Source organism: Setaria italica, chromosome II, assembly GCF_000263155.2.
Source record: "Setaria italica strain Yugu1 chromosome II, Setaria_italica_v2.0, whole genome shotgun sequence".
NCBI lineage: Eukaryota > Viridiplantae > Streptophyta > Magnoliopsida > Poales > Poaceae > Setaria > Setaria italica.
In genome coordinates this window covers 3,688,496-3,714,878 of record NC_028451.1, presented here as the reverse complement: position 1 = coordinate 3,714,878, position 26,383 = coordinate 3,688,496, and the positions used below count along the sequence as shown (strand labels likewise).

Here is a 26,383-nt window from a genome sequence, read left to right as displayed (position 1 = left end):
TGGCTTTTTGAAAAATTTGAAGCTCATAACACAGTAACACACTAGTTAACTCATCTGTTCAGCATTTCCACTTGAATTTCAGCGGATATGTTATTCTACGATCATAGCCCTGAGTTTTCTCACTTGAATCCCAGCGGCTATCAGTTAGTTCGTCAGTTGACTGGCGGTCCTGGTACAAAAATACATTTTTCATAATTCAAAATCAGGGCTTGCCTCTGAGGATGTGCTCTGCAAATTGAACTTGAGCTGCTAGCCACCTCAACTCCCAACTTGCACATGATGAAGAAAATGCATAGCACCCACCATCATTCAAATTGATAGCAGTGTACTGCAGCACAACCATGTGGGAGGCAACCAAATTGATTGCTGCAGGTTTTAATCTGAGGACAGAAGTTGGTGAACTTGTATTTTTTTTTATGTTTTATCAACCATTTTCACTCTGGCAATATTGCAAGCCGTTTTCTTCTTCTTCTTTTTTTTTTTCTAAAAAGGACTCCCCTTCTTCATGTGAGAATTGTATTACTCTATGCTATATTTGTCTCACGGGAAAATAAAGATTAATTTTCGCAAATTTGAGGAAAAGTAAATAATCTTTATTTTTTAAAAGAAAGTATCTTGTTGTTTGAGGTGCCAGTGATCCTGTGGAAGTCACATTTGTTGTGCTCCAATACAGATGCTTCCAGGCCAAGCGAGTTGACTAGTCAACGGGGGGCCAGATGCTGGTAAACAAGAGAGGTGGCCATCAAGTTTGACTGAAGGTTTAAAAGGACACTGCTGTACTCCATATCTTAAATCATCCTTTGGGTATGATGGGAGATCAAAATGCCGAATTAAAATTTGTTCTTAATTTTGAATTGTTGTCCAAATGCACTAGGAAAGTACATTTGACAATACTTCTAGAACTTTCCACCTTGTGGTTGGGTGCCCATAAACTGAAAGACTTTTCATGATCCTATCAGAGTCATGGATTCCGTGTGACGTGTTACAATATATTTTCTTCGTAATAAACAAAAATTATATTAATTAAATTAAATATATTTAGAATATATGTAAACATACACGTTTACAACATAGTTACTTAACTAAGATATTATAATGGGATTTTCCATCTTTAAAATGAAAGTTGTGGGTAAAAATATCCATCACCAATAATATTTTTCCTGTGAATGAAGGGAAAAAATATAGAGGCAGGAAGAGGATAATATAGAAGGCTAATAATGATAGGGGCGATCAGATCTGGGCCGCTAATTATTTAAGAGCGGCCTCTCGGTTCCCTCCCTCTCTTTTCCCCCCTCCCCGTCTTGCCCCCCACCCAAACCCTAGCAAGCCCCTCCCACCATGGCCGCCGCCGCCACCGCCGCCGCCGACCGTATCCTTAAACCCTACTGTGATTCCGCTCTTTCTCCGCCGCTCTCCTGTGTTTCTCGGTTCAGGGTTCTTGATTCTCGCGCGGATCTCGCGGTATCTGGCTTTCGCGCCTCCTTTGCTCTCGCGGTGTTTTTTGAGGGGTTTTGCTCATCGAAGGTTCGAATCTTTTGGGCCCTGTGCGTGGTTTGTTTCCGGGTGAGGCGGGGTGGTTGGGTCGTTTGATCCTCCGGTTCGTGTGGTTCGGAGCGTTCCTGGCCGTGGCGATTGAATTCGGGATCGATGTTCTAATGTTTGGTGAAGAAATGGATTTTTTTTTTGGATGTTTGGGGCTACTGCCCTTTCGGTGATGTGATTCATGCGTGTTTCTTTGGTTGGAGCATGATTTGAGCGGTGAAATCCATTTCCCGATGCGTTTGCTGTTGGTTTCCCTTGACCTTTGTTCCTCCAGAGGCTACGGATTTGCTGCAGAAGCTGGCTCTGGACACGACTGCCGACGCCGGCGACGTCTTGACGACCAAGGAGAAGGTGAGTTTCCACGCGAGTTTCTCCGATCACTAACTGATCCTTGACTTGTGTGTGGGTGGATTGGAATTTAGGCTGGTTTGTTTGATGCGATGTTGTTTCAGGCTCCGGCGAAGGGCGTGGCGGCGGCCGTTGGGGGCCTGCAGCCGGGGGTGGAGACTCTACAGGTGCAGGACTACAAGGACGCAAGCATGTACTACGGTGCTTACCCGGCTTACGCCTATGGAGGTAATTGTCTTTTCGGCTCTTAGTGTTGAGTGCTTGAATTTGTAGTGAAACATTATGCAAACAGTTTGTTCATACTCTTGTTGTTTGATAATTTGCAGCATATGGTGGCTGGGGGGATTACTCCACATACTTGAGCCATGATGGAGCACAGACACCAACTTCTGTGAGTGAATCTTCTTTATTTGATTAGTTTAGGGACCTAAGGATCTGATTGTCATGTGTTTGGACTTTCAAATGCATTCAGATTATTGAATAGTCTTCTGGATTTTCATGTGTTCGAACTTTGGACTGAATTCAGTTGAACAATCTTCCTGATTTCCATGTGTTTGGGTGTAAATGGATTGGTAATAATACTATGTTCATTGAAATGTGTAGGGTGCTTATGCTGACATGTATTATGGCTATGCTCCATATGGTGTTTTGGGGCATGATGGTCAGATTTATGGGTCTCAGAATTACCAGTACCCATCGACATACAACAAGCAGCAGAATTCCACTGCTAAGCTGTCTTCCAATGTTAAAAGTGAAAAGCTAGCTCCATCACCACAAGCAGATGTTTCCACTAATGGCATCGACGGTGCCAAAAGTCTGAAAAATTCAAACCCATCCCTGAAGTCAGACCGGCCAGTTTCCAATGGCTCATATGGCCGATCTAATGGGCGTTCTGGCAGCTACCAGAACCAGACTAACTGGTCAGCATATCCATATTACAGTAGCGAGATGTTCTCTGACAAGCAGCAAAAACTTCCCAGCAATCGCAATTCGACTGCTTCCAATGCTAAAACCAAGGGGCAGTCTAGGAATCAAAACACAAGACAGTATCCTCATCTCATGGTAAGCTTTGTTGTTCTTGGTGTTTACTAAAATTGTTTTAGTTCAGTCCATTCAAGATAGAGTTGTTGTTCCATAGGCTGACTTTATTTTGGTTCAAATGTTTTATTGGTGTATTTCTGGTTAATCTTACTCATGAGCTTCTCTTGTTCTCGGTCAAGGTCTGTTAATTTGTTGGGTCGTGAATCCTCTTCCATGAGTCTGTTAGTTATCAGTGCGGGGTCAGCATTGCATTGAGTTGCACTGCCCTCTAGGTTCTGTAGTGGTTGTGTTTCCTGATCCAGTGATCCCAGGCAGCTGCTGGGATTTACTGTATTAGAGTTTACATAGTTCTAACCATAAGAGTATTTCTTGAAGGGCCTGCAAACACCAACTTCACCTATGGGATCCCCATCGATTTACTCAGCTAATGGAATATATGGGTACGATGGGAGCTCATATGGTGGCCTTTGGTATGGATCGCACATGTATAATTCTGGTTTATATGGTGGCTGGAATGCATTGTACGATGGAAAGTACAGGCCCAGAGGAAGAGATAACGGGTATTATTATTATGGCAATGGAAGCTTTGATGGTTTTAATGAGCTGAAAAGAGGACCAAGAAGTGGCCTCTACAAAACTCAGCAGGGGCTTGGAGCTACTACCGAAGTACCTGCAAAAGAGCAGGACGTTTCAGCTACTAATGGCTCACAGGCTGCCAAGGATCAGTATAACCGGGCTGACTTTGCGGAAACATACTCAGAGGCTAAATTCTTTATCATTAAATCGTACAGTGAGGATGACGTCCACAAAAGTATCAAGTACAATGTGTGGGCTAGCACTCCCAATGGTAATAAGAAGCTTGATGCCGCCTATCAAGAGGCTAAAGAAAAATCAAGTGAATCTCCTGTCTTCCTTCTTTTCTCTGTAAGTAATGCTTTTCTGCTTAGAGTAACTCTTGACTTATGATGCTCTTAGTAGTTTGAAATTATTCAACGTGCTTATGCTGGCAACATGTTCTCATTTTCCAGGTGAATGCTAGTGGTCAGTTTGTTGGCCTCGCTGAGATGGTGGGTCGTGTTGATTTTAACAAGACAGTGGAGCATTGGCAACAGGACAAGTGGACTGGTTGTTTCCCTGTTAAGTGGCACATTGTGAAGGACGTTCCAAACAGCTTGTTGAAGCACATCATTCTTGAGAACAATGAGAACAAGCCTGTGACAAACAGCAGAGATACACACGAGGTTAGAAGAATTGCTGGTTAATTTCTATTTGATTTTATCACCCCAATCTGGGGCCCACAACACATGTTAGAGCTTCATCATAGAAATTGAGTAGGCCAACCTATATTTTCATGCTGATGCTTGTTTCATTGCATGCTGAATAACACCAGCCAAAAATTAGCTCTAAATCAAATGCTTGGTACTTATTTACTTTTTGATTATTTGAATCTGGCTTCATTGGGTTTTGGCGTTCTTTTGTGGTGATCACAGGTGAAGCTTGAACCGGGCCTTCAAGTGCTTAAGATTTTCAAGGATCATGTCTGCAAGACATCCATACTGGATGACTTTGGCTTTTATGATAATCGTGAGAAGATGATGCAAGAGAGGAAAGCAAAGCAGCAGCAGTCGCTGAAGAAGGTATGGAGAAGTTTGCTTTGACTCTGCTTTGACTGATACTCTGTATATGGTTATACATTTCTTGTAACTGCATGTGCCCTGATGTGTTTTTGACAATTCTGGAATGCACATGTGTTGATATGAGTACATGAGCGTGTAACTTGAAATATTATTTTGCTTTCTTAGTTTCGATATGAAAGATAGTAACTTCTCAATGCATAATGTTTCTCAAATAAAAGGCTTGATCATTTATGACCCCACCATTATCACTTGATTAGCTGATACTATTGTGTGGTTCTAGGTCATCGATGTGAAGCTGCCTAATGCTGCTGATGCAGAGAAGAAAAGCCTCAAGGGGGAGACTGGATCAACTGAACTTACCAAGGTTGAGGTTGATGTCTTGAACAAAGAGCCTTCACTTGACAAAGCTGGAGAGAAAAATGATGCGATAGGAAATGGTGTTGCCCCAGAAGACCTGAAATCTGCAACCGAGAAGTTGGCAGATGCAAATGGCTGTTAATTTTTTTGTCATCAGCTCAGCCATTGCTGGTGGCATGGGGCGAAACCTAGGTTGTGGGGTTTGGGTTCGAGGCAATTCAAGATCCCATTAAGCTTATTTCTTGTCCCTGTTTCCCTTCTTCCCCATAGCTTGCAGTTAGGAGTATAGTTAATAGGAGCTAGAGGTTTAGCTAGTTGCTTGTGTTTGGTGATAGTTGTGGTCTGTGTTCTGGCGTACCAGGTATTTAGGAATAGAAGGATGATTAACTGGGTTTTCCAATGATGGATCATGGGTTTGAGGAGGTATTTTCATTTACTTTCTGCCTGTTTCTGAATTCAATTTCCTACCTCTAAATTCTGGACAAGTTTAGTTCTTTTTTAATGTTGGCTGGTGTAAGAACCTGAAATGACTCTGGGAATTCAATCTAGCAATTTACATATCGTCTGTTTATGTGAAAAATCATGGATGACAGTGCAAAATGTCTACAATTGTCTGCTCTCTTATTGTTGCCATCCGAAGTATTTTCACTATGGATGCCTGTAAACTAAATGCTTGGCAATTTTGATATGATCTGTAATGTTTGCATATGGGCAGAGCATGTATTTTGATTAATAATGTTTCTCAAAACAGTCCTGTCATGGCCTTTATTGCAGACTGTTGTCATGTTCACTTGTACAGAATTTGTCATAGAACGGGCCATGAATATATTAGATTCAGTTTGATGTGCTACTGAGAATTATTGTCATGTACAGAAGTTACATAGGAAAGAGAATGTTGAGTCTTTTGGCTGTACAGCCTAGTAATATACAATGAGATGGCTGGTTGATATGGTCTGGAGCTCCTGGTCATGGAGACGGCCTAGCGAGGTACTGCAGCCACACTTCAGGCAACCCCTGGCTCCTCTTCAGCGTTCTGAATGCGGATTTTGTCAAGGGCACTGCCAGAATGTCGTAATCCTTGGGCGCCTGCAGCGCAATTCACCAAGAATTATTGTTCATCCATGTTTACAGTTGGTTGCTGCCGATCAGAACCTTGGAGCGATCAGGATTCAGCAAGGTAGAACGTCACATACCCTGGGTAACTTGCGCAGCTTCATGTTTGCCTGCTCCAGTGTCTTCTGACCCTTCCTGGAGTTGCATCTTGAACAGGCAGTCACCTGAACAATTCAAATGAAACATGAACATTGTTTTCCCTTGATAGGATTCATAAACCCGGGTTAAATGAGCAGATAGTGGAAGTACTGGATTCGCATACCAAATTTTCCCATTCCCATTTACCACCACGTGAAATCGGAATAACATGGTCAATTGTCAAGTTGTCCCGAGAAGAGCAATATCTGCAGCGATTACGTGAATCAAATCTGAACACTAGAAGGGAAAAAAGAGAACTTCACACCCAATGCAATGTAAACACTAATCTTCCTCCCATCGAAAAATCATCTGTCTTTGTCCAGCAAAGTGCCGCAAATGACAAAATTAGAAGGAAAAAACTAATGGAATACTTGAAAATTGAACAAAAATGTCTTGTTCTGCGAAAAAACCTGTAAACGTTTGCAAATATGCCAAGAGAAATGCTAGTGAAAACTTGAGCAGTGATGCAGTACTCACTGACAGGTGAATTCATCCCTGTAAAGAATGTTTTTACGGCTAAGGCTCTGCTTGACTCTTCTTCTCTTCACAACCTGCAGAAGCTGTGGAACCTGAAGAACAACAGAGAAACATCACGGTAAGGATGATGCCAACAACTCAAGAAACAAAAGCCATAATATATATCACATACACACACCCTTAGAACTGCAGGGATGTAGAATGATCCGCTAGGCGAAGAGACCGTCTGATCGTAGTACTCCAGTACATCGGCCTGCATAGCTAACACAGTCATTGCATTACGTGTCGAAAATTGCAACAGAACAATGCACACAATTTGATTATAGAAGGGGTCTGAATGATGAACATGGAACAAAGATGAAGCATCTGGTGGTGATCAGGGAAGCTAACCTTCTCCATGAATTCCAGGCAGATGGCGCGCTTCCAGCAAACAACATTGACAGGCCTGCAGGCACAGTTTCAGAACTCTTCAGGATCACAGTGCAGAAATAACTCTGAAGTTATTCGTAAAACATAAAAGGCAGTAAATCTGTAACTTCTAAAGGAAGGACAGTGGAGCAAGAAAGGCCACAAAAGGGTAGAAGAAAAGTAGGAAACACTAGTACTGCAATCAAATTTAAACCATAGGAGATTAGGAGTTGATACTTTTGATACATGTTCAGAAGATTTCACAATTTTGAGTTGCTACCTACGAGGCTATAATGACCCAAAAGTACTTTAGATGATTTTTGTGACCTATATTTTGCTGAAAATATTTAACTCTGGAGTCTGGACATGTCTGGTATGTGGACCCAGAAATTAAATGATGCAAATTATATCTCGGATGAAGATCAATTTGTGTGATAACCAAAAAAAAATGCTGTACAACGGCTACCTGTAGGAGATATCAAGAACCAGGCCCCTGAACCCGGACAGCTCGTCGGCGGCGAACTCCTCCTCATCCCCGGCGTCCACGATCACCACCTCCGCGGCCTCCTCCTCCTCCTCCGCTTCGTCCTTGGTCGAGCTCCGCCCGCCGGCGGACCTGTTCTTCCCGCGCGCCCGCGCCAGCCACGCGGGCGCCGCGAGCCTTTTGCTGCCGGCGGTGCCACTGCTCCAGCACAGCACGCCCGGCATACCTCTCCCGCTCGGGCAGCCCAGCGGCCGGCCGAGCGGGCCGCGCACGTCGCGGCGGAACGCGAGCGGCGCCGCCACCTTGGCCGCCATTGATCTCGCGCTCGAGTGTGATCACGGGAGGCGAGTGGGTCGTTGAGCTTGTTTGATCTTTTTGTTGCCGTTTTGTTTGTTTGCTGGCTGGAAGGTAGGAGAGAGACTGAGAGAGAGAGCTTGGAATGGAGTGTGGGGGAGGTAGAATGCCCAGAGCCACTGGTTCTTGCGAGTGCATGCAAGAAATATCTTTTCTCTCTCCTAATTTTTTTTACCTGTTTTATGGCATTTTCCCTAAAGGAAAAAGTGCGGTTTTTCTTCACTCCCAAAACCAGGAAAATAAAGAGAAAACTACAGAATTTTGGCATTTCATAAATCGCAAAGATTCCACTAGGATTCTATGATGCGTCTTGAATTAAAAAATGTTATGTTTTTTAAAGGAAAACTATTCCTTTTTTCACTCATTAGAGAGTGGTTTTGCATATAAAAGTGGGCCCTCATCCTATCTTTTTAGAGAAATAAGTTGTACATGTTAGACAGATCAACAAGTGGGAAAATGTTATGCTTGTGACAACCACCACCTAGCACTAGCAACGGATTCACAGCTCTGACAAACAGATCCCAACTACTCAAAAACTTAAAATCATCATCAGCCTATCGGCTTTAATTTATTAGGAAGTAGCAACCACATAATATAATTGAAGAAAAATGTGTACAACCGATTCATTCTTATATAAAGAAAAGAATAAGTAATCGGCTGCATCATTTTCTTTTATGTGTCTACCCATATATACTCAGCAACTAATTATGGGATACGAACAGCAGAAAAATTGATTATTACGTACAAACATCGAACATGCTTACTCTTATCATGAATATAGGTACATGTAGGTTTGTTCTAGTCAAACATTTTTAGCTTTTATTAGCAATATCTATAAAAAATACTATCTTAAATGAAATAAGTTATATATTTGAAAGAATTTTTTGACAGGATATTGACAAAATTTGTCAGAACAAATCTTGTAATGTCAATATTGTGTTGACAACCTATATAGAATTTTAGATATCGGTAATCAAATTAAAGATAAAAAGATTTATATTTATGATCGAACCTGATACTTGACGTATGTTTTGTAAAAACACAAGTATGTTTTAATTCTTTAAAAAAATATGTTTAAATAGTCGTATGGTGTGAGCTTGTTTTAACGGTTTAGTAAAATAATCTTGAAACCTGATCCAAGATGTTCAATGACCTATCTAAGGACACTTGTATGGTGTACTCACTTCAATTAAAAATGAATGTCGTTTTACAATTACTACCACCGGCAGTGGCGAGTTAAGAAGTGAAATTTTCTTTTGTTATAGGGGAGAGGGGGGGGGGGGGGGGCAACGCCCCCTTAAGCCATGTCAATTTCCATCTAATAATTTAAAACTAGTGCCCCACCTGACCACCGGCTAAACATATATAATGATGTAGATAGAAAACGTATTTTGTGATACCTTATTTTGTAATAATACATTGCAAATGTAGTGGAACCTTGTAGAGTACCGATGTCTTGACCTTATGTATTTGAACCGAAGTTATTAGTATCCTAAATGGGTGTTAAAAAACACACATTAGTCAATGGGGCCAGAGCGACCACCTTAAAGATCTAAAAAAAAATATGAAGCTTCTGCTCAGGTGGAGCTGTGTATGATGTTTGTTTCTAAGCATTTAGTCATTAGTCTATGTTCATGCTTAGCAGAGGAATTATGAAATGTGAAAGATTCTAATTTAGAGAAAACATACTCCTAAAAAATCAGTATGCTAGATTTTTTTTCCCCAAAATCTATAATACAAATTTTCAGCTCTACAACAGTATTTAGTGTGAATTGAGGTAACTCAATTGGTTACAAACTTACGATCCTTACAGTAACAAACATGTCTCATGTGGTCCTTGTAGTAGAACCTATTCGTTTACACGGGGCTCATATTTTATTTGAGATCAAGCTCGAAACACGCATACCATGCGATGCTTTCTAACACTAAAACCCTCCACTTGTACTTGGACTTAAAAAGAAAAATGAAGTGCAACAATCGGATCAGCTGAGCGTGATCCACATGACTCAAACGTGACTAATCGAGGAAAAGGAACATGGAAGAAAACGTGACGATTTTACCGAGCAATAAAGAAATCAACAACGGTGATAGAATTGCTCCCATCCTCCTCCTCTCCTCTAGTAGGTCGGAGTTGGGAGTCCAAGGCGACAGGTACGAAAGCGAGCCGGCATGGGCGCGAGCTTATCTCTCCACGTCACTCGCAGCTGCGGGTCCAAGACGCACAGGCAGTAGCAGCAGGCTAGCACACTTGCATGCTCTAGTAGCAGCGTCGTGAGCTGCTTGCCCAAGAAATCGAATTACTCCCACTCCCGGCTGTCCGGAGAGCGCAGCTCAGCTCGGGGAGTCCGGTTCTTGGGGGGTCGATGGCCGCGAGGGCGCTGAGGGAGGCCGGGAGGAGGAGGGGCTGGGCGGCGGAGGTCGGGCGGCGGTGCTTCTCCGGCGGGAGCGCGGGGACAGCGGTGCCGGAGCGGAAGGAGGGAGGGGGAGGGAAGCCGGTGAACCTGTTCACGGCCGTCAACCAGGCGCTCCACATCGCCCTCGACACCGACCCGCGGTGAGTGAGCCCGGCGGCGGCGGCTTCCCGATCCGCTCCTCTGTTCCTCCAGTTTCAGCTCAGCTCCCGGTTAAAATCCCATATCGATAACAGATAACCTGAACATCGGAGCATTCCAATTCACTTTTCGAAATGAAATCTCCTCCGTTCCAAAGTTCCAATCCGCCGTACGCAGTTCAGTCAGCTGAATATGACTTTCGTTTCTGACAGTGCTTATGTCTTCGGAGAGGATGTGGGTTTCGGCGGCGTCTTTCGCTGCACAACGGGGCTCGCCGACCGGTTTGGCAAGAACAGAGTGTTCAACACGCCGCTATGTGAACAGGTGAGCCTTTTGCTTGGCATATTTGCTGACGCTTATGCCAATTTTACTGTACTATCTGAATATTCAGTAGCGAGATCAGGCTGAGAAGCCACTTATTTCTGGGAAGAATATCCCTATTCTTGATTCTAAATTGCTTTACTGAACTTTGATCTGTTTCGGTATTAGGGGCTGCATCTACCCTTAGTTATAACTTTTGTCAGTGCACCTTCATTTTACTGATCAGTTCTGCTCAACAGGGTATTGCTGGATTTGCTATTGGCCTAGCAGCAATGGTGAGTTCACACAATGTTTAACTCTTCTATGTAATTATTTCATGATAAACCGTATGAGGAACCCTCCTTGAATAATTGTATTTGTAAATTTAAACCACAACTTGTAACACAGAAGAAAGAGAGGACCCTTAACACGAACAAAGTGCAATAGAAATTAATTTATTCAATACTAGATAGTCCATGGTAGGTTTTGGGCCTCATGCAATGTTTCAATACAAACGCCTTGATAGTAAATAGTAATTATGGCATATAATATGTTGGAACCTGATTTCCTTTTGATATGACATCATCCTAGTTTGCTATGGCACTCGGTCAGGCTTGAGCTATCTGTATAAGTACAATTCACTTATTCTCTTCTAACTTCTTTGCATTAATATATGAATGAATAAAAATGAAACAATCTGAGACAAGCTTAAGCTCATTTACCTCTTTCTTGCAGGGTAATCGAGCTATTGCAGAAATCCAGTTTGCAGACTATATCTTTCCAGCCTTTGATCAGGCATGTCTCTGATTTTATTCAGTATTGTCTTGCCAACCATAGTTCTTTTTTGTCATTCTGGATGGTTACTAGTACATTCATAAACTTGCTCTGGTGGACCTCATGATACTATCTCCATCTCAGGAAGTGTATTGTCTTATTTTTTTTGCTCCCAACAATTGTTGATGATTTTTCTTTTCAGAATCAAATCCTTTTTTCTGCAGAAGTTTTTGCAAAGCTTCATTTTAACTCTGTTGTTTATTTCCAATTTAAATTATTGCCCAATTCAATGCATATTTTTGTTTGATAACCTAATTCATACAACTTTTGTTGCAGATTGTCAATGAAGCAGCTAAATTCAGATATCGGAGTGGAAATGAATTTAACTGTGGAGGTATTTCTTTTCTCTAAACATTTTGAATGGTGTATCACCTTTTCAGGAATCAGATGGACTGCAAGTTTCATGCTGGATTCTGATTCAGAATATCTGTCTTTTCTAGGCTTAACAATTAGAACTCCTTATGGTGCTGTTGGGCATGGTGGTCACTACCATTCACAGTCACCAGAGGCTTTCTTCTGTCACGTTCCTGGACTCAAGGTTAAGTTTGCGGCTCTAGCATACTCCCTTCATGAACTACTATCCTTCTCCCAGAAAATGCCAAACCAACATTTTCCTGAATGTATACATCTTTGATATTCTTCTGAACATCTCTTCAACCGTGGCAGCAATACTTTGTTGCAGTTAAATTGTGACTGTTACTTTCTTGTCTTGAAAAAAACTGAAAATCTATGCCTCAGAATATTCTTCTTATGGGTGTACGTGTATCTAAGGTACATTTTACTATAGTCCTGCCTACTAAGAAAATGAAGTCTTTCAGGTTATCATACCACGAAGTCCACGCGAGGCTAAGGGATTACTGTTGGCTAGCATTAGAGATCCAAATCCAGTTGTATTTTTTGAGCCAAAGGTGGAGAAAATTTAGAAACTAAGTTCTATAACAGCACATCTGAATATCTGTTGTGCTTTGCTGAGACTAAAACTATCTTTCCTGTCTTTCTCTAGTGGCTGTATCGTTTGTCTGTTGAAGAAGTTCCTGAGGAGGATTATATGCTGCCCTTATCTCAGGCAGAAGTGAGTATATTTCTATCTCGTTATTGTATTGGTCATCATTAAATCCAAGTACTTATGCTACTTATATACTTATTAAGGTGATTAGGAAAGGAAGTGATATAACACTTATTGGCTGGGGAGCTCAACTTGCAGTGCTTAAAGAAGCTTGTGAAGATGCAGCAAAGGTCAGTTATTTCCACCTTATTATGATTTGGGTGAAGTCTAACAAAACCAAATATTCTGCTTTACTTTGTTTGGACTCAACAATGACAGAGAAAGACTATTGCTACTTGATTATATATGAACCATATGCCATGGGAGTAGCACTGGATGAAACATCACATTGCTCATCTAAAAAGAAAGATTTTCCTTTTAGGCACTAATTCAGATCAGAATGGAACTTGAAATTGTGACCTGGCAATTCTGACGTAGTGATGTTGCCTGCATCAGTTGGCAATGACGTGGTTCTTTTTTAAAAGAGAACTTAGTGACAAAATTAACTGCAAAAGATACTTTTGTTTTCCTTCTAGTTTCTTGATTTGTTTCTGTAAATTTTGATATCCATCTCTCCATGATGTTCCTCAGTTTTCCTTGGACTACGGCTGACACTGTAGTATATATATGGCAGGATGGGGTATCATGTGAGCTCATTGATCTGAAAACTCTGATACCGTGGGACAAGGAAACAGTAGAGGCCTCGGTAAAGAAGACTGGAAAGCTCCTCGTAAGTAGCTCCTTGCTCATGTTTATATTCACCATTTATCATTTAGGGAATAATAACTCCAAATCATTTAGGCAGTACATAAACTACTGCTAATATCCCCTCAAAAAATGCTGTAACAGGTTAGCCATGAGGCTCCAATCACCGGGGGATTTGGTGCGGAGATTGCTGCGTCTATCGCCGAGCGCTGCTTCCAAAGGGTAATATATCTTCAGATATCATGATTCAGTGGGGAAAAAAGAAAACAAAATGGTTGGTTACAAAATCTTGAAGCTCATCCGGTCACATTCCTGGATTGCTCTGTTGCAGCTAGAAGCTCCTGTGGCGAGAGTCTGCGGCCTCGACACTCCTTTTCCTCTCGTCTACGAACCATTTTACATGCCCACAAAGAACAAGGTAGGATCCTGATCAATGTGATCAGTAGCTTGCTGTACTTCGCTATGAAGCTGTAATGGCTAACCCTGGAAGTGTATCGCAGGTCCTGGACGCCATAAAGGCAACTGTAAATTACTGAAGTGCAGGACCAAGCTACTGCCGCACATTTTCCATGATTAGCAGACATAAAGCCTCTGTTCTTCGTTCTCATTCATATGTACATATGCACTCTCTACATTTCTGGTCAACATATTCATGGCCAAAAACAGCTTATTCAGTAATACCATTACAGCAATAAAGTTGCAAGAAGCAAATGTTTAATGCCTGGCTCCTATCAATCAGTATAGTTGAAATAACATTGGCGCCGTATCTTCTAGGACATAGCCTATTAGCCTCACCCACACACTGGCACACGTAGCATGGACTGAGATTTTTTACTGAGTCCTTTATAGAGCTGCAGAAGATGTGATGCCACCCTACTGTACGAAAGGTTCACACGTAGCCGCACGTTCACGGCGAGGACGCGGTCGAAGGCCTCGGTGGCGGTGGCGGCGAGAGACGGGTACTTGTCGTCGAGCACGCCGGCGTTGGCGACGAGGATGTGCGCACCGGCGGCGCTGAACGCGGCCGAAGAGCGACCGCGCGCCGGAATCGCCGGAGACGTCTGGCCGCACGGACACGGCCCACGTCGCGGGGCAGCGATGCGGCGAGCGCGCCGGCCTCGTCGGCGCGCGACGCGTAGCCCAGCACGAGGCTCGCCGCGATGCGAGCCCGATGCCCCGCGAGCACCGGTCACTATGGCCACGCGCCCCGCCAGCGGCTGTGCTGATGCCTCCGCCTCGGCGTCGGCGGCGGCAGCTACGGCGGCGATGTCAGCGTCTGCCTCGGCGGCGCCGGCAGCTCGGGCAACGCAGGCTACGGGCCTAAGCAAGGTGATGGGCTCAGGGAACCGGGCCTTCACTTGGCGGGGCCCAAACTAGCGCTCACACTACAGCCCGCCAGGTCCGATCCCAGCCGTGGAGACGCCATCCTACGGTTCAAAATCACTCCAGCCCGGACGGTAAATGAAATACCGTCCCCCCGGACGGTGAACGAGATACCGTCCGCCCCCTGGGTCGGTCGGGGACGCCGGCGCACGCTGCCGCGGCACGACGGCGGCGCGTTCTCCTCTGCTCCGCGCACGGCTCTCCCTCTCCGGCCACCCGATCAGCTCTCCGGCGCCGGCGAAGACGTCAAGCGCTGCCATTCCAAGCGCATCCTCGTGCTCCTCTCCTCCACCGGCGAGCCAGCCGGCGGCGCGGTCAACGCCAACTGCTCATTCCCTTTCCCGCAGCCCGCCGGCGACGCGGCGCTCGACGGCATCGACTTGTACATCGACTAGGGCGGCGCGGAAGACTACGATGAGCTGGCCAGGCGGCTGTTCAGCCAAACAAGCAGTACCGCGCGGCAGGCTCGGGCGTGACGCTGACGGCGACGTACGGTGCGGTGCGCGTAACCGGACCCGCCCATGGCGGCGGCGCTCGAGACGGGGGGCTCTTCGCCCGCATCCACTTCCGGCTGTACGGCGGCGACCTGCGGTGCGAGTGGGGGCTGTTCGGCTCGTGGAACAAGTGAGCCAGGAACGGAGCAGAGGAGGTGTTCCCGAGCGAGGCTCCCTCATCTGGTGACCAGTGGCCCTTGATAGCATGCACGATTCCAGCAGACTGCGGGGAAGGGAGGGAGTAGTTGGCGCTGCCCGGCGCCCGCGCCGCGGGCTGGCCCGCCGAAGGAGGAGAGGAGCACGAGGATGAGCTTGGACTGGCAGTGCTTGATGTCGTCGCCGGCGCCTGAGAGCGGAGCAGGTGGCCGGAGATGGCAAGCAGTGCGCGGAGTATAGGAGAACGCCACGCCAACGCGGGCGCCGGCGTCCACCGACCGACCGAGGGGGCGGACGGTATTTCGTTCACCGTCCGGGGGGACGGTAAATCGTTTACCGTCCGGGCTGGAGTGATTTTGAGCCGTACGATGGCGTCTCCACGGCTGGGATCGGATTGGGCGGCGTCGAAGAGCGACCACACGGCGCGCGGCAGCGACGCGGCGGCCTCGTCGGCGCGCGACGCGTACCCCAGCACGAGGCTCGCGCCCGATGCCCCGCGACGCTCTCTGGTCACAATGACCACGCGCCCCGCCAGCGGTGGCGGCGGCGATGTCAGCGTCTGCCATTCTATCTGGTGCGCGTGCGCGTGCGCGTCCAGTCCAAAGCTTTGCGCTACCCATACCTGCCATTCTATGGTGATGCGTCCACGTCTCGTCGTGCTTTCGGGATTTGCGTCCAACAGAGCACGAGTGCACGACGTGGTGACGGTGGGGACCTAGCACCGCCGAGACAACAAACAAGTCTCTCTCGTGACGCAGGCGGCGGCTGCGGGTGCCTCGCCGGCGCTCTTAGCGTTTACTCTGGAGCATTTTCCTCTTCCTGGCCTCGCTTGCCTGCTCGCTGCTCGCCGCTCGCCGGCGGGTGGCCTTGCCGCCGGACACGGCAATCAGGGCGTGGACGGTCGACGCTCCCATGGCGAATTGGATGCGTTTTGTTCTTCCATCGCTATCAGCACGCCATCGTATGGATCTCCTCGTCGGGCAAGGGAACGTGGACGGGGACCTCGCGCGACGTACGCTCCGGCTCCGCAAGTTCTGGACGCTCGCGCGCTCGACGTCTCGTGCTGGGCGCCCGCGCTCTGCACGGGCGCGCACATCGTATGAAGCCCGTCGTCCAGGGCAACGTGGACAGGGCCTTCGCCAAGCTCTCGCTCGCCTCGACGTTCGCGCTCGCGTTAAGAGACGTGGGTACCTGGTACGTGCCGGGCAAAGGCATACATTCTATAAGAGATGTGCTCAAACTATGTACCATGCAAAAATGAAACTCGATATAAAATGTGATGTGTAACGAGACAGAATTAAACTCGAAAGTATAGTAATATTTATCCGTTCTAACTATTTTTCTCAATTTTTATCCGCGTACACCGAGCAGCTTAGGATTATATTGAGTAGCGGTGTTATTGTTTCTTTTTTCCCTTTTTTCTTTTATTGGTTTTCACATAATTCTTCCCAAAAGTGTATGCTTTGCGACACGGTGGGCAGCAGTCCATTTTACTCTGCTCACCTATCCACTTTGTCCGCTTAATCCCAAACAAAGTTTTGGCTCACTTTACTTTCCTGAACTATTTTATTTGTCCAATCTACTCTCTCTTTTTTATTTTTTCGTGTATGAGTTAAATTTTGAGTTCAAATTTTGTGAGCATATACAAAACACGATGCCTTATGTTAGAAAATTATACTATAAATTTTTTATGGTTATTTTCATAGGTTAGGAATATTTAATATGAAATTAATCTTAGATATACAAAATTGTACAAAAAGTAATCATAAAAAATTCTAATGTATTTTTCTAACGCATCATGTTATAAGCCAACTGATAAAAATTGAAATTAAAATTCAATTTGCACGTGAAGGAAAAAAAAGAGAAATCTAATTAGGAGTAGATTGGATCAAATGAAATAGTTTGAGATTACTTAGAGGTTAAGTGGACAAAGTAAATAGACGAGGGGAATAAGGTATCTCTCGATTAACGATGGGCACCTGCAGTTCGAGACACATTATTTCTGGAAGTTCCTCGACCAAGTTCCAATATTGTCCTCTTCCAAATGAGTTCGCGGTGGATAACTGGATATATGACCCATGGATCAATGGTGCAAATCCCCTCCTGAACCGAAGAATTGCTTTGAGCGGCACACTGATGAGCACCCGACAATCCGTGGCCCTGGCGGAAACAACAGGCGCACACCACAAAACGGAGCAGAAAAATAGTAAAGCGCGCGAGGTGGATCGCACATGGATTGCAAAGCTCGCATTCACATGGACAGCAACGTCATGCGGCTCGGCTTGCAAAATCGGATAGACGCTTGGCAAAAATTGCAGCAGAAACCAAGTGCGACGTATATACGGCACGCATCACACGTCAGCTGCTGTTACGGAACGGAGGAGATCGACGTCAAGGGAGAGCCCTGCGGATTCGAGAGGCAGCAGACGGCGGCGGCTCCGGTGGCATCAGCATCTCGGCGACGGCGCAACTTGCCGCTGGCGGACAAGGGCAGGAGGATCGACCCGAATTTACCAAATCGGGGCTATGATGACGCCAAAACAGAGAGGGTGGAATACTACTCCGGATCCCCTGTTTCTTTCAGTCCGTTCATTCATTCAGTGTGAGGACAGTGCCGGCCGGACTGTTCCAGCCGAGCAGATATTTTTCTCTCACGTACACGGATACTTCAGGAAGGAAAGCACTGGTGTCACACCACTCAATAAACAAAGCCTGAGACCGCGTTCTCGTCTTCTCGACGTCCGTGACCGTGTCGCGGCACCGCAGGAGCCATGAGGTTAACGGATTCAAGAACTGGCCTCGTAGCCAGCCGAGCTGTCGGGGTAAGAAAGAAGGAACTATCTCGAACCAGAGTCAGGTGGCCGCGGCCCGTAACCCTCCGCCTGCTCCATCGCTTTCGGAAGCGGACAGGGACCATGAGCGCATCCCTCTCCTCCATTCGTGAAGACTTTTCTCTGGACCACGGCACCCGCCCCTCCTCTAGTCCTCCATGGCTGCCCTCGCCACCACAACCCGCGCCGCTCGATCGGGTGAAATGCCTTGCACCGAACGCTCCGGACTCGAGCCCTCCACGCCTAACGATCAACGGTGGGTGGAGAAAAATCCTCTGGTTCAGATGACTACAGATGGTCAGATGGACCACCCGACACTAACCCGTTTTGGCCCAATCCGAATAGGCCACGCAGCGGCACCTCCCGGCCACAGTAGGTGCACCTCCTGCCCCGTGACGGAGCGGAGGCGTAAGGGGAGGGAGGGCCGTGGTGGCGTCACATGATGGAGGGGTGGCGGACCGACGGTGGAGGCATCGGGAGAGAGGGAGGGAGCTAGGGAGGGGCAGCGGCTGCTGTTAGGGGAGGGGGAGGAGGGTAAAAAGTTAGATTTTTTATTTTATATACTGGACTCCCCAACGGTGCGATCCAACGGTTGGGAAGGGGAGCATCAGCTCATCCAACGGTGGGGAGGAGGGTCGCTAGGGTATCGGGCTAGCATCGGGCTGACCCAAAAATCGTGCTGAGCCCGTGCTGACCCAACGTGCCAGGGAGGCAGCCCAGACCCGGCCCGATCCAGGTTGGTCCAGGCACTATTCGTCTCGTGCCGGGTCGTGCTAGTGCCGAGCTTTTTAGTGCCGGGTATCGAGCCGTCCAGTAAACCTGACCCATCTGGCCATCTATACGGACGACGACTTGGCCTGGCCGCTCCCGGCAACCTGTAGAGGAAAAGGGCAGGCGCAAGTGGCCCTGATGATGGATGGTGCTGCGCAACCAGGCGATTTTCCTAGCACCAAACACTACTCACTACAGGCTGCAGAGTTGTTTCGCTTTCGTTCGTACGCGCTGCGGATCCAGGAGGGCTCCAGAACACCGGTCGGCCGTGCCCAGGGGCGGATCCGGGGGGCTGGAGCCCCCGAGAACCCGATTTTACCTGTAAAATGCTGTAGACAAAACGTCAAATCATCATTAATTTTTAGCTCTAGCCCTTAATCTCTACTATTTAGCCCCCCAGGTGTTCATCCTAATTCCGGCCATGACCATACCCATCGCTGCTGATCTTGACGCCGACGTGCGTGCCCAAACAAGCCGCGGATCTCCGACGTTGCGATGACACATGAAGGGTCTGGTACAAGTGAGCGTTCCAACTGCATAGTACATCCTTGGCCAAAACTAGAAGCATCACCCAGCGGCATACTTGTGACACGGGAACAGTTGGAGCCACGCCGGCTGTCCCGCACAGGACAAGATCACAAGAGCGCCAGGCACGAGGGCTCCTTTCTAGTTACCGGAAGACGCCAGCGTTGCCAGCTGGTCGGCGCCGGTGGCCATTAACGAATCCGAGAATTCACCGGAGACGGTAGCACACGACACGCAGCGAGGATGACGAGGCAGCGGAGCTCGTCGCGGCCGGCTGGGATCGCCGGACTCCGAGCTGCTGGAACGGCGTCTTGCCTCGCGACAGATTTCCCCGGACTCGGCGCGCGTCTTCCTCGCGATGGCGTCGAAGATCGGAATGGCGGCGCCCAAAAGACCTGGGCAGCGATTAATTTGCCCAACCGAGCGTACCAGGTAACAAAAGGGCAATTTGGTCATTGCACTAGCCTGTCAAATGGAAAATAAAAAATAAAATGACTAAATAATGCAAAATGTCAAGAAAATCAAGGTGTTCACGTTTTGGGTGTCAATTTTACGAAGTCCATCTTTAGGGTGTCAATTTTGCGAAACCACGTGTTTAGGGTGTCAAAAATACAAATTTCTCCACACCACCGAGTGGGATGGAACGCGACGCGGAAAGCGTAGTAAAAGAAGAGTCAAAGAATTCCAGTGACAATTGGGGCACGAAATGTGGACGAGATAACAATCGGAGTCCCCGGCCACGCGTCCGCCAGCTTCTTCTTGCGGCGGCGGCGCGGCCGGAATCGAGCGGCGCCCGAGCCCCAGCAGGCCCAATCCCACACAATCGACTGCTACCTTCAATCCTCATCAGATGGCACCGACTTCGCAATCCATTTTTATTCTTCCTTTCTTCTTTTCCAGAGCTTCCCGTTGCTTCGCTGGCTGATCTTTCCCTCTGGTCGGCTCGCGTGTACATCTCGTACACCGGCGCGCCGGTCACCTGCGCTGCTGCTGCGGGTACGGCGCGACGCGCGCCCGCCGCACCCCGTCCGGCGGCACGCGCCCGCCCAAGCCTACGCCGCCGCCGCGGCTCCCCTCGTCGCCCTTCACGATGTCCTCCAGCATCTTCTGCAGGTCCTCCAGCGTGTCCGGCTTCTGCACGGCGCCGCCGGGAGGGAGGGAGAGAGAGAGAGGGCATCATCACCGGTGAGAAAGCGCGTGTAACAGAGCACAATTGCGACTGGGATTACGATTAGTTTAATCCTAGCGGTTGGTGGTTGCGCCTACCTCGTTTTTCACGTTATCCATCATCACCAGCACCTCCTGCATGAAGTCGGAGAAATCCTGGCCGTCCGAAAACAGAGCAGGCAATTTGTTTTATTTTCAGGTGTATGGTACAAAATATTCGCACACAAAATAGTTGCCGACGAGACAATAGGCAAGGAGAGAAGAAAAGAAACGGAACAGAGAGGCTTGGCTGCTTCACCTGGTCGTCGGCGTCCAGGGGATCGAAGAGCCCGGCGTCGTACATGGCCTTCTTCCCCTTGTCCGACAAGACTGCGCCAAACGAACAATTCGATCAAATCCCGTGCAGCCAAGCCGCGGCGGGGCAGAGCAAACGTGTGCGGCCTTACCGGAATAGGCCTCCTGGATCCGCTGGAACCGCCGCTTGGCCTCGCCGGCCGCGCCGGGGTCGCTCGCCCACCGGTCCGGGTGCCACTTCTGCGCGCCCACGGCAAGAGATCGGAACGGGTCAGCGTGTCTGTTCGGGAAACCGAAACAGAGACGGAAAGCCCAATCAATCACCGGCGGCGCGCTCGCGCGCATGCACAGGGGACGGGGAACTCACCATCGCGAGCCTCCGGTAGGCGGTGCGGATGTCGGTGGCGGAGGCGTTCTTGCGGATGCCGAGCAGGGCGTAGTAGCAGCACGCGGACGCGCCGCCGCCGCCGCCGGAGGCATTGCCGGATCCGGCCCCGGCTCCGGCGTCCATGGGAAGGCCCAGCAGCAGGCGGACGGCGCGGGGCGACGCGGCAGCGCTACAAAGGCATCGAATTCGGGAGGGAGACGAGCGATGGGTGGATGGATTCAAAGGGACGCTGGAAAAGTTTTTATTCGCGGGGAGGGCGTGAGAAAAATATCTCTCTCTAAATAGAGAGGGAGTGTGGTTTTGCCTTTTTGGTCGTCGGGGGTTGGGGCCAGTGAAGGTTCCAGAGCTCGTTGCCGAGGCGAGATATTTTCGAGCGCCCGCTCCGGGCTTCGCCACCGGAGTTCGCGCCTATTTACCAGATTGGGATCCCTTCCGATTGCAGTTGTCCATTTGGGCCGCCCGGCCCAGTCCGGCAAGGCCCGTTATTTTTCATGCTGGGCTTGGCCCGTCACAACGGCCCCGTCATGTCGTGCCGTGCCGTGCCGGCCCACGGGCCGCACCGTTGGCCCAAGTACGGGCTTGCAAGGCTTTTTTCGTGCTGAGCCGGCCCGTAAAGCACGGCCCGCCCCATACCGCCACGGAGGAGAAGGGCATGGCAACAAGCGGTGGGGGTACGGGGCGACCGCCACGGAGGAGAAGGGCATGGCAACAAGCAGTGGGGGTAAGGGGCGACAAGGCTGGGAGGCAACAAGCAGGAGGGGAGGCGGAGGTTGAAGAGGAAGGGGAGCGAAAGGGGTGTTTGAGTGGAAGAGGAGGATGGCAAGGAGCGGACCGTGGGTGAGATGGTATATTGGGGTGGATAAGGTTGAGTGGTTAATGGGTCATTTCGGGCCGGCACCCTAAAATTGTGCCAGGCTGGGCCGCCCGTCATGCCGGGGTGGCAGCCCACGCCCGGCATGAGCTATCGGGCTGGGTCAGCACGGGCTCGAAGAACTTCGTGCTGGGCCGAGCTAGCTTGGGGGCAAAAAACAGGCTCAGTGCTGGACTAACGGGGAGCAGGGGGCATGGACATCTATACTTCCGTTGTGGGAATCTTGCCTTCTATAGAGGTTGTATCATTGTATGGCCTAGATGATTCGTTATCGGCCATCAAGGTTGGGCCGGCGATGTTTTGTTTGGGCCACAGAGATGTTTTGTTTGGGTCAGAAGTAGGCTGTGATTGTTTTTCTTTAAAAAGAAGTAGGCTGCGGTTTCCTGAATCAAACCTCCCCAATTTCTTTTGAAAATTTGAAGTCCTTGAGATGTGTAAAATTTTAAGGTACCTTAGATCTAGCAGATCTCAAATCAAACAATGGTATACTAGAGTCGCTGAACGAGGCATGCTGAAGCTTTGGCTGATTAGCTTTTGCAGCATGACAGGTCAGCTATTCAGGATAAGATATCCACACTGAATACTAAAATCCTGTTACCAACTGACGTATTTTGCATCTCCACGCAAAGAGTGCCCAACCAAACTAGGCGGTCAAGGTCATCACCAAATATTCAGACTTCAGACATAGTCACAGGCTCACATATCAATATGTCTCATTTGTCAAAACCACCTAGTATTGCAAGTTTTCCTGAACCATAGCTGCCAAGCTGTGGAGAAATCTTGGAGTCCCAGAAATCAAACACTTTTAAAAGGAGCATATGGCATGCTTGCAGTGTAGCATTGCATGTTCAGGACATCGTCAAACAAGCTGAAGGCATCCAAGAGCATTCCGCAAAACGCATGAAAATGCAGACTTTTCATAACAAAAAATAATCAAAGAAACCAGAACCGGGAAAGTGCAGAACGTTTATATAACAATAAATACCAATCAGAGATAGCCTTGCGAACGGTACGCATTCAGTAATGTATGACATAGAAACTAGTCTTATGCAGTTGATGCTTCAGGTACATGGAATGACGTTTATGGACTACAGTTACACAAACACGATGGATGAACTTTTTTAAAAATGAAAAATCCATGGGTGAACTGCATTGAGATTTAGACAAAATTAGGATAACCCAGCATACCATTTTCCATATAAAGCTTTTTCGTACCTGCCACTTTCTGGTTTTAGGCACAGTGAGCATTGAAATCTGACTTAAAAAAAAATCTAAGAAGTAAAAAAAGAAATAGCATACCACATTTCACAGCTATAGGCAATGTCTCAGCAACAGATAAGCAGTTAAATTAACAGAAGGAATAAATGAACTATTTGAGTAGCCTAGGAATTCTTCATAAGGGAGCAAAAGGTGTCAGAGCCGGTTCTTCAGCTCTAGGTCTCAGCAAACAGGCGGGTTTTTGCAATTCTAATGTATATCAAGCAAACATTCTAAATTCTGGAGAACAGAACATCTTGATGCAATAGCAGAACAGCTAAATGGAAAACAAGTTGAATAACCAACACCACAGCCAGGCGCTATTATCGTTAGGAGTGCCTGCTGACCATTTCACATTCATGTTCAGGAGAAATGCAAATTGCAACAAAATAGTGTTGTAACATTTATCAACTGTGGCCAACTGTTTTCCCTACATTGACAAGACAAACATAGCGATCTCGCTGAACAAAAAGGAGATGCATAGGAAAAGCTAGCTCACTAAAGCTTGTTTTTCGAGGTTGTATATCTAAACTCTAAAGCATTGAACCGCTGATCTGCAACACAGGACCATAGAAGGACCACCACAGCTTACAGCCTCCGCAAGATAGGTGGTGATTCATCTTCACTGTAGTTCACATTGTCCTGTGTCTCAAAGAATGCATCCGAACAAGGCTTTCCTTGAAGGTACATGGAGTAATCTTGAGAAGGCATCCATCCCAGCGAAACCTCTCCTGCAAATACCCATTCATGTCAGACAGTAACAGCCTCTGCTGGGGACGACCACCGCAACTCTTCCTTCTGATATAATTTACTATAGCATCACATGGTCAAATTGTGGACTAAATAGGTTTAATAGATTCGTCTCGCAAATTAACTTTCATTTATGATTTTATAATTATCCTATATTTAATACTTCTAATTAGTATCCAAACACACCCTAAGCCAGTCTTCCTGAATGTACCCACCATCCAGGTCTGGCAAGGTGCTGATATCCAAAGCTGGCAGTTCGATGTGGTATTTGCAGGCCCACATCTGGTTCTTGTAATCCTGGAGATGCCATATTTCAGCAACTCTGACATCTTCGGCACAGCTAAACACGGCAAGCTTGCCCTCCATTTCAAGCACTGGCATATGTTCCCGTATCACAGGTGGAGGACGCATCCACCTGAACACCTCTTTGGCCGTGTCAACACCAGTATTCTGTGGTTGTCCCATCGCTCTGGTGGCCAGTGGAGGTTGCCATGGAGCAAGGCTGCCTCCCCACTTGGGTCTGAATAAAATTCGTACCCATCTTCCTCTGACGGTAGCCGACCGATCCTCCTCCCTTCCGAGCCGGCCACTAATAAGTAGGAGTAATCCTTCCATGACCCGTAGCCACGGTACAACAGGGCTCGGTACTCTCCGGTGAGATCGTGACGGTAGAACGCCACAAGATTTGAGGAGTAGGCAGGCGTCCCAAGGCAAGTCAACTGGTGCGTGGCTGGATTGCAGACGTAGAGGCTGTTTTCACGGCTGAGGAGGAGAAGGCCGTCGCAGGAGCAATAGATGCGAAACAGCCGTTGGTCGGCGTCGGTGAACCGAACGACGGACCGGAGGTCGCGGTGTGGAGGTCGAGGGCCTCGGCGCGGCAATCCACTTCGCCCAGCTCTTCGCTGGCATTGCGGCGGAAGGAGACGAGGGGCAGATCCGGCTGGAGGCGGTGGTGCTCGCGGACGAAGTTCGGGTCGGAGAAGAGGTCGGGCCAGGCCTTGCAGACGCCGCGGAAGCGGAGCACGGACCTGGACGGCAGTGTTGGATGCCCAGGAGGGTCAGGCCATTTAGCAATTATAAATGTTTTTCTAATCACCGGCCACCTAATCTTGCCGCAACCAGCGCACGCGAGGCTCTCTTGTCCTGCTGCCGCCAGGGCTCCTGCCGATCGGAACTCCTGCCGCACGGGGCCATCCTGGCCCAGGCTCCTGCCGCACGCCATCCCGTGGGCCGCTGCCGCACGTACCTGCAGGCTTCCCTTCTAGATCAAAGGTTGATTGTGGGGATCTTTGAATACATATCGTGGAGTGCTAGCACTCCGGTTCGTCATCTCATCATGTACGTGTGGACTATTGTAGAGGTATCGTTAGATTGCGCGCTTTGTCAGATCGTACGACTACTTCCTCGACGTCGATCGGATCGACTACTCGCGCTTCATCAAGACTTCCGCTGCGACGCGTGAAGGTATAATCTATGATCATCTACTCAAAAGTGATCCTGTTTACGCGGTTATATTTTATGTGCTAGCGAGTAGCATACCGTGTTACCTAACAGTGGTACTAGAGCTGTGCTTGTGTTGTTTTTGTTGTTTTTTTATCTAGATTAAATATTTTGCATGGTTGGTTGTAGATCAGATCATTTTGGCGAATAGCGTTACGCGCGAATTGAACTGTTTTACTCTGTTCTTGCTTCTTCATTATGTGACTGGCTAACTGGCCGTCTTTACGACGGTGCGCGAACGTTGCGCAGCTGACTACGAGGTTGTGAGTTCGTGTAGCGAAACAGTTGATACGCGGCGTGAACGGCTATGTCGGCTAGAACGCCATGTCTGTTAGCTTGCTGACAGCATGTGGAAAATCTGTTCTATCTGTTATCGGCTGATGGGACCAGATCGTGTTTTAAATAAAAAAGGGGGGCGTTGCATCGTTAGTAGAAACACCTAACTCCTTTTTTAGAGAATGATGCGATGGTATGGCCTCAAAATCATGTGATGATCTGTGAATAATAAATTCGTGTGGCCTGCGTGTCACAAATTATTACAGCCGGGTTGAGGCTGTTCTTTTTCGGCCTGCGTGTCACTCCTGTGATGTAATTTATAATTTTAATTTAGCTACTAGCGTGTATTAGCTGAATTTAGATTATGTAATTCATCGACACGAGC

At 47.9% G+C, this 26,383-nt stretch overlaps 4 protein-coding genes across 4 annotated transcripts; 2 read left to right on the top strand and 2 right to left on the bottom strand.

Moving 5' to 3' along the window:
- Positions 1 to 1,237: 1,237 nt before the first annotated feature.
- Positions 1,238 to 5,505, top strand: LOC101771014. The gene is made up of 9 exons (XM_004955517.3): positions 1,238 to 1,369; positions 1,817 to 1,893; positions 1,995 to 2,118; positions 2,217 to 2,281; positions 2,494 to 2,952; positions 3,307 to 3,855; positions 3,960 to 4,172; positions 4,422 to 4,568; positions 4,849 to 5,505. The coding sequence occupies exons 1-9, from the start codon at positions 1,339 to 1,341 to the stop codon at positions 5,065 to 5,067; spliced, it is 1,884 nt and encodes a 627-aa protein (XP_004955574.1). The 5' UTR covers positions 1,238 to 1,338; the 3' UTR covers positions 5,068 to 5,505.
- Positions 5,506 to 5,663: 158 nt separating this feature from the next.
- LOC101770610 lies at positions 5,664 to 7,997 on the bottom strand. The gene is made up of 7 exons (XM_004955516.3): positions 7,528 to 7,997; positions 7,044 to 7,098; positions 6,832 to 6,906; positions 6,654 to 6,745; positions 6,301 to 6,382; positions 6,119 to 6,202; positions 5,664 to 6,011 (listed from the first exon to the last, which is right to left on the bottom strand). The coding sequence occupies exons 1-7, from the start codon at positions 7,857 to 7,859 to the stop codon at positions 5,892 to 5,894; spliced, it is 840 nt and encodes a 279-aa protein (XP_004955573.1). The 5' UTR covers positions 7,860 to 7,997; the 3' UTR covers positions 5,664 to 5,891.
- Positions 7,998 to 10,018: 2,021 nt separating this feature from the next.
- On the top strand, positions 10,019 to 14,056 carry LOC101770216 (2-oxoisovalerate dehydrogenase subunit beta 1, mitochondrial). Its single transcript, XM_004955515.4, has 13 exons — positions 10,019 to 10,453; positions 10,664 to 10,775; positions 11,012 to 11,047; positions 11,487 to 11,546; positions 11,862 to 11,919; positions 12,026 to 12,123; positions 12,404 to 12,493; positions 12,589 to 12,657; positions 12,735 to 12,821; positions 13,265 to 13,360; positions 13,480 to 13,557; positions 13,667 to 13,753; positions 13,836 to 14,056. The coding sequence occupies exons 1-13, from the start codon at positions 10,263 to 10,265 to the stop codon at positions 13,869 to 13,871; spliced, it is 1,098 nt and encodes a 365-aa protein (XP_004955572.1). The 5' UTR covers positions 10,019 to 10,262; the 3' UTR covers positions 13,872 to 14,056.
- A 5,983-nt stretch (positions 14,057 to 20,039) lies between these two features.
- On the bottom strand, positions 20,040 to 21,639 carry LOC101769811 (chaperone protein DnaJ). The gene is made up of 5 exons (XM_004955514.3): positions 21,324 to 21,639; positions 21,109 to 21,196; positions 20,961 to 21,031; positions 20,762 to 20,818; positions 20,040 to 20,629 (listed from the first exon to the last, which is right to left on the bottom strand). The coding sequence occupies exons 1-5, from the start codon at positions 21,465 to 21,467 to the stop codon at positions 20,471 to 20,473; spliced, it is 519 nt and encodes a 172-aa protein (XP_004955571.1). The 5' UTR covers positions 21,468 to 21,639; the 3' UTR covers positions 20,040 to 20,470.
- Positions 21,640 to 26,383: the final 4,744 nt, after the last annotated feature.